The following is a 12,144-nucleotide window of genomic DNA, read 5'->3' as shown; positions in this document are numbered from 1 at the left end:
AAAAGAGTGTGTTGTAAAACAAGAATGTCTGGCCTGCCAGATTTGTTGGTGTGGTTATTGCAGGAAGAGCTACAGTTTCATCCGACGAGCTGTTAAATGCTACGTTGATGTAGCTGAACTGTTTTCCACTGTATATCAATCTGTAGAAATCAGTATGGTATGATTCTATTGCTGATGAGTCAGTAACGTTCACGATCTAGCCGTCGGATCACTGATGACGCTTGAGAATGTTTCTCTCTTACATCGTTGCCCAGCTGCAGACGTTCGACAAGTGTAGAATGATGTAAAAACCTTCCATGGTTCAACCGAGTAGGAATTCAGTGACTCCTCAGCTGAACTCTATCAGAGATTCTTGTTCCTGCTGACGGTCTATTTCCGAGCGACTTGTTTTATTTCGGCCACCAGACGTCCCATAATGACGTCAGTGGCCCTTCGGCCCACATCCCACGCCTATGCGTTTCTCTCTCCACCACACATTCCGATCGTGAAATGCATATAATCACTATACCCAATCCCACTACCTAATACTTTTCGACACATCTTAACACGTTTGTCGCGCAGTGTTAACCGCTGTCCCCTATCCCATACCCCCACCACCATCACTCCCATCTGCGTTTATTTTCATGGAAAGCTGTAGTGCAACGTGAACACAGTGTCATAAAACAATCCAAATCAAAAATAGCACAAAAAGTATGGAAGAGGCTTCATTCTCCTTTTCGCATAATTTTGTTAATAATGCAATTAACAAACATTACAGTGGTATTACAGTGCATAGCAAAACATTTGCAACATTCTTTCTGCTACTGATGTGTTGCGAGCTGTTCGGCGAGTTACCTTTTTATTTGAACGTTTCGGAGCTGCAGTTTTATGTAGCAGATAACTCCCAAGCTTTGTAAGGCTCCTTCGGCAGGCGCTGTGGAGAACAAGCGTTCATTGAGGTCAACTGCTCCCCTGGCCTGCCATCTTAAAGAGCCATGTGATGCGACTACTGTTTCCTTCTCCTAAATGTTTGCTGTGTACATGTACGTCACAACACTCCCAGAATGCACCATAACTCAGCAGACATTCATGCATACGAAAAAATATTTATTTCCTGCACACAAGTGACTGGATGCTTTGAAACTAACCAATGTGAAAACGTGACCACGTTACGCGGGAGTCAAGCAAATTTCATCACTTTGGCCACTCTCACATTTTACTGAGGAAAGAGCAAAGAAGAAGAAGATAATTAAAATATACAAAGCAATAATAATCGAAAAAAGTTCCTACAGGTCATCAAGGACGACTGATAGTAGAGTTTCGGCAACTGTGAGCAAGATACAAAGGGAAGGCATTACTTGTAATTTCGTTAACGTTACATCCGTAAGTCATGGTAAAGTGCACTACCGACGGTGGTTTGCAACATTATTGCTCCCTCCTTATCTACTCCAGTCTCGAATGAATTGAGGGGAAAATGTACAGGCTTCTCCGTGTTCATACAGTCCTTCCTCTACGATCCTCCAGACTTGTAGTTTCTTTGGACTTCCCTAACAGCGTTTTGTGCAAAGAACATAATGGATCTTTATATGGTGTCTATGTAACATGGCTGGGTGTCTTTGTAATACGTTTGTATCGGCGGAAACGGTCGTCTACAAATGAAGCATGAAGCGTCTGAATTCTTTGGATTTCTTCTTTTAATCCGATCTCTTAAGATTTCCAAACTCTTGAACAGTACTTCCTACAGTTGACTGTATGTACCCATACAAATGACAACTGATTCGTAACGTATTTCACAGATATTTAATCTTTGTGACAATCCCACAGCATACCACAAACACTGAACTTACAAGCAACACTGTTTTTGTAACTTTGACTTTCATCTCGCATTCTTATCCAGATAAAATGAAATGTTACGAATTTATGAATAATTTGATAACTATGATCAATTCCTCATTGTTACAGCAATGGTAAACCGAGGTTACAGTTTTTCTTTGCACAACAGCCATAGAGCAACAAAGACGTAATTGTCATACATAGAAAAAACGAATCCACCGTCGAAGACACAATCGGGGTCCTCTTAAAATCCGATGCCAGGTGCCTTCCATCCTATGTAGACACAAAGCTGTGTGAAACGAAAGGACCCAAACAGTCACACACCGCAGATGAAGATCTCTATGTACGCAGGATGCCTAGCGTCAACCACGTCCTGTACATGCAGTGGACAGTGTCGACTACAAAGGTAGGCCTTCGGTATGACTCTCATAAGCAGGAGTTTTTAAAGCTCTCTATGTATCAGTATAGTTGTCCAAAAGAACAGCTTCTTCCTTCCCCAGCGGGACGTAAAGGACAGACAAAAATGCAACGTATATAGAACCTTAAAGCTGACATATTGGCAGCAGGCATTGCTACATGTGTAAGGAACACCATCCTAAATAAAATGGATGGCGAAATTCAAACAATTACGGGGACGCAGAAGAGCCCACTGTAACATTTATACAAACTAATCGTCATTTGGCAGACTGAATTTAGAGTAAAACCTAAAAATGCGAGACGGTGTAGCAAGGGTGCTTCCGTTTAGTCTTTACCTTAAGCATCGCTGTTTCGGAGGGTTTCTGACTTACCTCTTCGTTTGATAAGACTGTGTATGTCTAACCTAGCACTTGAGATGATTCATATCTACATATACTGCCAGTACATGTTTTATTTGGCTATCTTTCTGATAAATAAATATTTGACACTCTTTCTAAATTGATTAAAATTGTGTAGGGCTCGGACGCAGGGGTGAATTTTGCGCTTAGACGGCAGTGCTTTTTGATTTGAGCCATCTGAGCACGCATTGCGGCCAAAACTTCAGAAGGGAAATACTAAATACCTTGCCAGAGTGACGCTCCAGGCGAAGGAATCTGGAAGTTAAGACTGGCGGCTTACTGTTTTAGCTCGAAGGAAAGAAGATTGGGTTTAACGTCCCGTCGACATCGAGGTCATCAGAGACGGAGCACAAGTTCGGAATGCGTCAAGGATGGAGAAGGAAATCGGCCGTGCACTTCCAAAGGCACCATCCCGGCATTTGCCTGGAGCGATTTAGGGAAATCACGAAAAATCTAAATCTGGAAGTTAAGACTGGCGGCTTACTGTTTTAGCTCGAAGGAAAGAAGATTGGGTTTAACGTCCCGTCGACATCGAGGTCATCAGAGACGGAGCACAAGTTCGGAATGCGTCAAGGATGGAGAAGGAAATCGGCCGTGCACTTCCAAAGGCACCATCCCGGCATTTGCCTGGAGCGATTTAGGGAAATCACGAAAAATCTAAATCTGGATGGCCGGACTCGGGTTTGAATCGTCGTCCTCCCGATGAGAGTCCAGTGTGCTAACCACTGCGCCACCTCACTCGGTGATTTAGCTCGAAACGCTAGGCGTGGTCGTACGGTTCAGACGGCAGAGCATTGACCGTGAATATGGAATTCAAGTCACCGTTCTGCAAACGGCATTACTCTGTCAGGAACGACCACACTCCACTGCAGGAAGTGACATTTCAAATTCAAAATACTTCACGTGATTGTGTTGTACAGCACATAAAATATTTTCAGAAAAAATAAGCCTTGTCGTGCTTAACGCAATACATATTATTATTTGGCAATGTCACTTACTGCAAACTAGTATAAGACACATACCACGTTTTTTTGACGTGTACACATAGTTCACGGCAAAGAAAAGTATTGTGATCATAGACTGATATTGTACGAGCTGCTGCGCGAAAGCGAGCTGTGACTGGGTCTCTTTTGTGCGAACTACATCAGTCGTCACAAATTTCATTCGAAGGCAGACAAGCTTCTAAAACGTATATATTCGTAAGACACAAGAATTAGTTACACAGTGAATCTCATTTCATGTGCTCTGAAACACTAAAAATTTCACTACGATTTGTATTGACACAACTGTGGAATTTGCACTTTACTCCGTTTGCATGCAGTAAGTGTCTAATATGTCTGCTTTGCAGGTATCATCGATTGCTTCGTGCGCATCCCGCGCGAGCAGGGCGTGCTGGCATACTGGCGCGGTAACATGGCCAACGTCATCCGATACTTCCCCACGCAAGCGCTGAACTTCGCCTTCAAGGACAAGTACAAGCAGATCTTCCTTGGTGGTGTCGACAAGAACACACAATTCTGGCGTTACTTCTTGGGCAACTTGGCGTCTGGTGGTGCAGCCGGAGCCACTTCACTGTGCTTCGTCTATCCTCTAGACTTCGCCAGGACAAGGTCCGTTCTGATACCAAAGCACTGAACATCATACCTCTCAATTGTGGCGCGTTTTTATTGTTCAAAAAAACTAATAACTGAAGGAACTGATGGACAAGTGGAAAGGGGATAGGGACAGGGTGGGGATGAGTTGCTTCATAATGTTGTGCTTTGCTGCAAAAATAACTAGATAAATGACTTTCGTGTATTATTCAATCAAGCGACACAGTCAAACGTTACTCTCCACAGTCAGTCGTTACGAATCCAAACCACACAGTTGTACTGGAAGTAATGAACTACGGGTAAGCAGACGCTTTCAGTGATAGGACAATGATACTGAAAACTGATTCTCCAATACGCTTGATAGGGAGTCACGACACAGGGGTACAGTACTCTAAGTAGGAGACAGAGGGGGAAAAATGCTACTGTCGAACGATTTGTATTAATACAAAACACGATCTAAACTATCTGAAACAAAGAGCAAAGTACTTTTATATTTAATTAAATTAAATTATTTATTTCACCTGATCTGATCTCTCACATCAACCAGGGTTTCACACAGACTGTACCTTTTTTTACATCATAATTAACTAAGAAATAATAATTCTAATATGGCTCTGAGCACTATGGGACTTAACTTCTAAGGTCATCAGTCCCCTAGAACTTAGAACTACTTAAACCTAACTAACCTAAGGACATCACACACATCCATGCCCGAGGCAGGATTCGAACGTGCGACCGTAGCGGCCGCGCGGTTTTAGGCTGTAGCGCCTTTAACCGCTTGGCCACCACGGCCGGCAATTCTAATATGACAAATGGTATTAAAACGATATGACTGTCTGTAGTGATAATGTGAGAAAATAATACTGACTATGAACTAGTAAAGTTAATACTGGTCGTATTAAGCGAGTTCTGATAAATGGAAATTCAAGGAGACTGCACCAGCTAAGAACACTGGAAAATGAGGAAGATCTGGTTGGAAAAATGTATTTGCAGGGGTAACGAGTCCGCACAGAAACAATGGCAATCATTAATGTTGCTTTAGGAGACATCTCATTAACTGTCTTTTGAAACTGGAGATGTTATTCAGTTGTCTAACATGATGTGGGAGGTTATTCCAGAGGCCGGCCGAAGTGGCCGTGCGGTTCTAGGCGCTGCAGTCTGGAACCGCGAGACCGCTACGGTCGCAGGTTCAAATCCTGCCTCGGGCATGGATGTGTGTGATGTCCTTAGGTTAGTTAGGTTTAAGTAGTTCTAAGTTCTAGGGGACTAATGACCTCAGAAGTTGAGTCCCATAGTGCTCAGAGCCATTTCGTTATTCCAGAGCCGGGTTGCTGAAGGATTTTGCTCTGATAGAAACGTGTGTTTCTGCCATGTTATTGAGACAAGAGAATTAAGGTCGAGGAGAGCTGTAGGTGATAGTGTACGGTGATAAGACAGTAGGAAAGACAAAGGCTACGGAAATATCTGCACTTGTCTGCATGCAGCCAGGATAAGTGTGCATATCATGGTGAAATACGATCAAGTAGTCGAACATATGAGATATAACGAACTCGAGCATTCATAACCAGTTTCAGGTGCCGTGAGCTTTCCTCGGAAATGCCTTCCAGGATAACATCGCTGTAATAAATAATTGGAAATATAAGTGAGTGTACAAATTTCTTTTTCAGGTCAAGAGGTAAGAGCGTTTTATATTTTTGTAGGAGGTGGAGAGATGCTGGTACTTTCTTGCATACTGCAGTTATGTGCTCAGTCCAATTTAAATTTTCATCTATTATTAGTCCTACACACTTTGCTGAAGGAGAGGCGTTGATATTCCTCCCATTTATGGTTAAAGATATTAGGTATTGACTATATTTCGGGCTAATGAGCCTATAATGACCAAGCAGTACCGCTTGGTTTTGGATGGCTTGAGCTTTACTCCTGTATCCAGTGCCCATCTGCATAGTGCACAAAGATCGATATTGAGACTCACGATAGCTGTTTTCAGATTTGTTGGTTTTGTATTTAGATACAACTGGAGGCCATCAGCGAAGCCATGGTATTCGCCGTAGGATAAAATTGATGATACATCCTGAACATACAATGAAAAAAGTATAGGATCTAACACCGAATCCCGGGAGACGCCTGATAATGCCTTCGACAGTGTAGGAATAATGCAGATAGGTCGGTAATCAGAGGGTAACTTAACTAGTTATTGTTTGCAGACTTCACGGAAAACACTTGTGGCTAAGTAGTGTTGAAGATTTATCTGTTATGCCGGGCAGTAGTGATTATTGCTTCATCATTGGGACTGTGATGCCATCGTATATCCAGTAGACGCTGACGTGATACGCACGAGGGCTTTTTGACGATATTGCAAGTAACTTGATTTGGAGAGTATTCTTCGTGGCTACGTTTACCCCTAAGAAGTAATCAACGAGTCTCTGTTTCGTTAATGGTTCAATTATGGCTGTATGTAGTGTGAAGTACCGGTTCAATTATTCGGATGAGACAACTGGATTAGCTGTAATTTTTACTTTGCCCATACCATTTCCACGCAGATTTTTTCATAGGACAGCTGGTATATTTCTGTTGTCGATTAAGATATTAGTATTAAAATATTCTCAGTTTAAGTTGTGAGGGACGTGAAAAGTAATGCAAAATATTCTTAACATCACAAAGAAATGTTAGAACCTGAAACTTAGATTGGACGAGGTAGTACAGTAAGATTGTAGGATAAAAGGAGAAACAAATCAGATACAGAACAACGACGAGGTCAAGAAGGTAATAATTATTACAATCTATGAACCAAATGTTTCCTCGACCAGAAAGAATGAAGAAGAAGAGTTGCAACAAATGAAAGAAAAAATACTTGAAATGAATACACGCTAAGGTTCTAAAGCTCTCTTTGCAAATGAACTTCTGCACTAAAAAGAGAACAGACAAGAGACAGCCATTTTCAAACTAAGGTTACATTCATTTCTCAGCAGTATTTCCAAGTCAGAACAAGCCCCTGAGTTTATTAATAATTATAACCAAAGACACAGACTGAGAATTATATTCGAGACAGTGGAAACCGATATGAGGTACGCCGAGTTGTTATGAGGTATGCCGAGTTGTAACACTACACAACACCAATATACCAAATGATTTGTATTTTCTCAAAGTGCATTTCAAACAGGCTAGCAATTTATATTTTCTTTCATTGCGTTTTAAAAAACTAACTAAACAGTCTCAGTAACAGCACAAACCCTCTCTAAACGTGCTTCTACTTGTCTGAATTGTGTTATTGAGCCGTCTCTGGTAAGAAACTATATTTCATTGTGTTGTGATTGCAGGCTAGCGGCCGACGTCGGCAAAGGGGGCAGTGAGCGCGAGTTCACCGGCCTGGGCAACTGCATCGCCAAGATCTTCAAGTCTGACGGTATGACTGGCCTGTACAGAGGGTTCGGAGTCTCCGTCCAGGGTATCATCATCTACCGCGCCTCCTACTTCGGCTTCTTCGACACCGCCAAAGGCTACCTGCCCAATCCAAAGAACACACCCTTCCTCATCTCGTGGGCCATTGCGCAGGTACTTCAGCGCTACTGTTTCTTTTATGGCTAACATGTTTTTTGTTTTTCATCAGCTCTTTTGTTCGTTACTCTTATCGTTATCTTCAGCTAAGGATTTGTTTTGATAACATTCGAGATACTCTTCTCATACATTCGAGTACAAGTACGTCTTGCTCTCGATACAGGCTTCAGGAGATCTACAATAGATTAGTAGTATCTTGCGACGCACTAGGAACAAATGCAGTATACTACGGATTTTAAGGGCCGCGTGGGATTAGCCGAGCGGTCTAAGGCGCTGCAGTCATGGACTGTGCGGCTGGTCCCAGCGGAGGTTCGAGTCCTCCCTCGGGCATGGGTGTGTGTGGGTTTGTTCTTAGGATAATTTAAGTTAAGTAGTGTGTAAGCTTAGGGACTGATGACCTTACCAGTTAAGTCCCATAAGATTTCACACATTTGAACATTTTTTTGAACGGATTTTAAGAACTATTGAATTCCAATTGTAAGTCTTGTATATTATATGCAGGGTGGTCAGAAACAGTCTGCAAAGCTTGTAAGGGTTTTAAGGGTAAGTTGTGCTGAGAAATAATTGTTTAAAAGCAAATGTGACACGTGGCGCCATTTACCAGCTAATTAAAATCGAAGTTAGGCAAATAAGCCGTTGCTCGCGTAGATTCAAACGGCCTGCCAAATGAAATATTGGTGTCAGTTGTTATCATAGTGTAGATGATGGCACACGAGACGGCTCAGCCTTTGGCTCGGGTTCGATATTTACTGCCGTCCCATGTCCAGTTTTTCTGTCGCTCTCTTGTTCGGTTTTAGGAAACCAAACGAAGAACACGTTTGGCGACACCGTCCCTGACAGGCGCTTGAATTTACGCTCGAAACGGGCTGATTGGCTAACTTCAATGGTAAATAATTCTGAAACAGCGCAACGCATCGATTTTTTCCTTAACAACTGCTACTCAGCACAACCTACGCTGCAACACCCTTACAGGCTTTTCAGACTGAGGTCCTGTATATCTAGCGACCTGCCCCAGATTCGCACGCGCAGCAGTAAGTCTCCACGGCCGGACGACTTTTCCGGCGTCGAGTAATAACTTATGTACAAAAACCCACCTCGTAAATCAGTCTATCTTAAACCGAAAACCGCATCAAAAGCCATACAGCACTTTCTGGGATTATCCTTCACACACCGCTAGAAAAGTGCTGCGACCGGACTTTAATTTGTAATAAGTATAGAAGAAGTAATAAGTGAACTTATAAGAAGCTACTGTATTCTTTCCTGAGTGGTGTAGGGGGGAGGGGTTACGGAAGACAGTGATAGAAGCACGGTGAGGTGAAGATAAAAAGCAGCAAAACCAATCTGCACTTTAAAGTTATATGTCCGTAATGAACAAATGAAGACTAATATCATGACATCAATTAGCTTGCGTACGTTCTGGAACGCGTTCATAATTATCATAAGTCTGATGAACGATGTTTGACAAGTATAGTGAACAACGAGAAGAGGATAGATGTCTCGTCAATAATTTTCGTTGTAGTAAATGTCTTCAGCACTTCAGATTACTTCAACTTACTCCAATGGACTTCGATCAGTAACTTGGCTTGTCGAAACTGTCTTGTTCTTGGTAGTCGGTGGATTCTCTACGATGATCAGTAGCTTCTAAAATAGCTAAAGGTGCAAAATTTATATACCTCTAGCAGTCGTTTATAATCACACCAAACACTATCTTCGCATCATTCGAGCGTTCTGGTTTGTTTAGCACTGCCTTATGAGCGAGGAATGAGACATGCATTGGGCGAAGTACAGTATTTTTGTACGACAATATAAGAATAAATGATGAAATAAGTTATGGTTACCTGACATCGTCTCTTGTTATGAAAAAAATAACGTTCTGGCTGAAGAAGTTTTATATACTCAGATCGCGTGACTTACAAATGTGTAGGAGTACTTTCGGTAAATTTTAACTATCATCTTCAAACCCTTAACGTACATCAATTTAGTGCCACTATATGAAGTCCACTGTCATCTAGTCCTGCATACATAGTAACTTAACTCGCTGGTGCAGACACATTAGTGCTGCGTCACACGTCAACGTTCATAAAAGTTGGTGTTGAAATACATTTTGTATACAGACGTCGTTTTTAACACCATCTTTTAAGAATGTGTGCCACATGTACAGTTTAATCATTTGATGTATGACGTGACATTAATGCATCTACTCCAGCGAGTTAAGTTCCAATGTTTTCAGGATCAGATGACAGTGCACCACATACCGTGCCACTAAAATGATGTATATTAAGGATTTGAAGATGGTAATTAAAGTTTGCCGAATCAAGTCGTTCACATTTGTAAGTCACGCGACCTGGGCAAGTGAGACTTCTTCAACCAGGTCACATTTTTCTAGATAAAATCAGTGTCATCAAAGACAGCAACATTGTCTTGTATAAGAGAGTTCTATTCGAAATGTAATGGCCATTTTAATAATACGAGAAACGATCTGTTCATTGGCTACGAAACGCGATGATAGACGAGAGTATCTCTGATCGTGAAACAGTTCTAATGTGACTACAAGTTTCGTATAAAAGTCTTCAACAACTGCGATCTTGTTGTATTTTGTGCACTATCTGGGTGTAGATCTTTACTGTGAAGTAATGACGTGAACCCGGTATTTTCTATATAGAAGAGGTTCATTTCTTTAACGACGCGGTCTGTAGCATTAGATTCTGGTTTGTAAAATAATTTCCTGCTCCCTCTCAATGCCACAGAAAAATAGTATTAAATACACTTTGAATGAAAGAAAATTAATGGTTTGCTACCGCCAAGATTCTAGAGCTTTTTGGTGCCATATTCGTATTGTTTTTATTCTACTCTGTCGTTGTACACCCACGTCTCATCCTTAACGGTGATTAACGTCATTAATACCCTATTCTCTGACATAAAGTTTGAAGACTCCCGGCCGCATACTTTTTTATTTTTAATTTTTTCAGTTTATTGACTTTCGGTTCGGCCCTATGCAGCCATTTCAATAGTGGAAATACGTATGATAATGTGTTTGAGGCGGCTTTCGTGTCAATAACGACGACACAGATGCAAGGACAACACAACAACCAGTCGCCGAGCGGGGAAAAATCTCCGACCCGGCCGGGAATCGACGCCGAGGCCCTTCAAGTTCGCAATCTGCCGCGCTGATCCCATAGCTACTCAGGGGGACCGGCCGCAGATAAAAGCAGACTAATAACAACTTCACTGAGCCGTGTGACCACTCACTTTCCCGACGCTCTATTCGCAAAATGAACGGGTAGAGGCCTTAATGTAATGCACAATATATAGTATCCTCTGCTTTGTAGTGATTCGTAGTGTATACGTACGCGGGGACGTACAAGTCATTCCAAATGGTTCAACTTGCATCGAACACGATCATATTTATGTCATGATGGCTTATTTGTAGTATCGTTTGAGAGCAATACACACCTTAAATTCAAAGAGGCACGATCTCTGGAAGAGGAAGAGTATTCACTAAAAATGATAAGTTTGTGGAAGCGAATGATCTGACCAACGACAAGCCGTGTGGTCTAAGTCGCCTTGTCACAGCTCGAGCGGCTCCCCCCGTCGGAGGTTCGAGTCCTCCCTCGGGCATGGGTGTGTGTGTTATCCATAGGGTAAGTTACTTTAAGTTAGGTTAAGTAGTGCGTAAGTTTAGGGACCGATGACCTCCGCATTTTGATCCCATAAGACCTTACTACAAATTTCCTACCAATGTCAACAAATTATTTATGAGGGGAACGTTCTAAAATATTAAGTTATCTTCTCGATTATTTAAGGTTATCTTATTAGTTATTAAAGTTGCCACATGAAAAAGCATAGTAATGAATTTGATCCTTTCCGCTATAACAACTTAACCTTGTGCGACATCTTTGCTACTCTCACCAATGTCTAATCTGTACCCTTCGCCAAAGCCACTGTTACTTTCTCTTTTAACAATCTGACATATTTGAGTAAGCTGCATCTTCAAAAGTTTTTGCGAAATCTTTATAATTCATACCCTCAGTCATATCCACAAACAATCTACAAGAGCGTTGGAAAATTTGTAGTTAAATGGTTAAAATGGCTCTAAGCACTATGGGACTTAGCATCTGAGGTCATCAATCCCCTAAACTTAGAACTACTTAAGCCTAACTAACCTAAGGACATCACACATTTCCATGCCCGAGGTAGGATTCGAACCTACGACCGTAGCACCAGCGCGGTTCCGGACTGAAGCGCCTAGAACCGCTCGGCCACATGGCCGGCATATGTAGTTAACTTTAATCATATGAGAATATCGGCATTAAGACTATGCATGAACGAAGAAACAAATAATCTACTACGTCGGGAGTTACTGTTACTTA

General features: G+C 41.9%; 1 protein-coding gene across 1 annotated transcript in view; it reads left to right on the top strand.

Moving 5' to 3' along the window:
- Positions 1-12,144, top strand: part of LOC126482384 (ADP,ATP carrier protein 2-like) — a 39,681-nt gene that overhangs the window by 15,726 nt on the left and 11,811 nt on the right. Inside the window, exons 2-3 of the mRNA XM_050106484.1 lie at positions 3,976-4,237; positions 7,537-7,771. Of these exons, the coding sequence (XP_049962441.1) occupies positions 3,976-4,237; positions 7,537-7,771 (497 nt within the window). The remainder of the gene's footprint in view (positions 1-3,975; positions 4,238-7,536; positions 7,772-12,144) is intronic.

This window comes from Schistocerca serialis, chromosome 5 (assembly GCF_023864345.2).
Source record: "Schistocerca serialis cubense isolate TAMUIC-IGC-003099 chromosome 5, iqSchSeri2.2, whole genome shotgun sequence".
In the NCBI taxonomy this organism is placed as follows: Eukaryota; Metazoa; Arthropoda; class Insecta; order Orthoptera; family Acrididae; genus Schistocerca; species Schistocerca serialis.
Note: the sequence above shows the minus strand (reverse complement) of the source record. Positions and strands in the feature narration are given on the sequence as shown.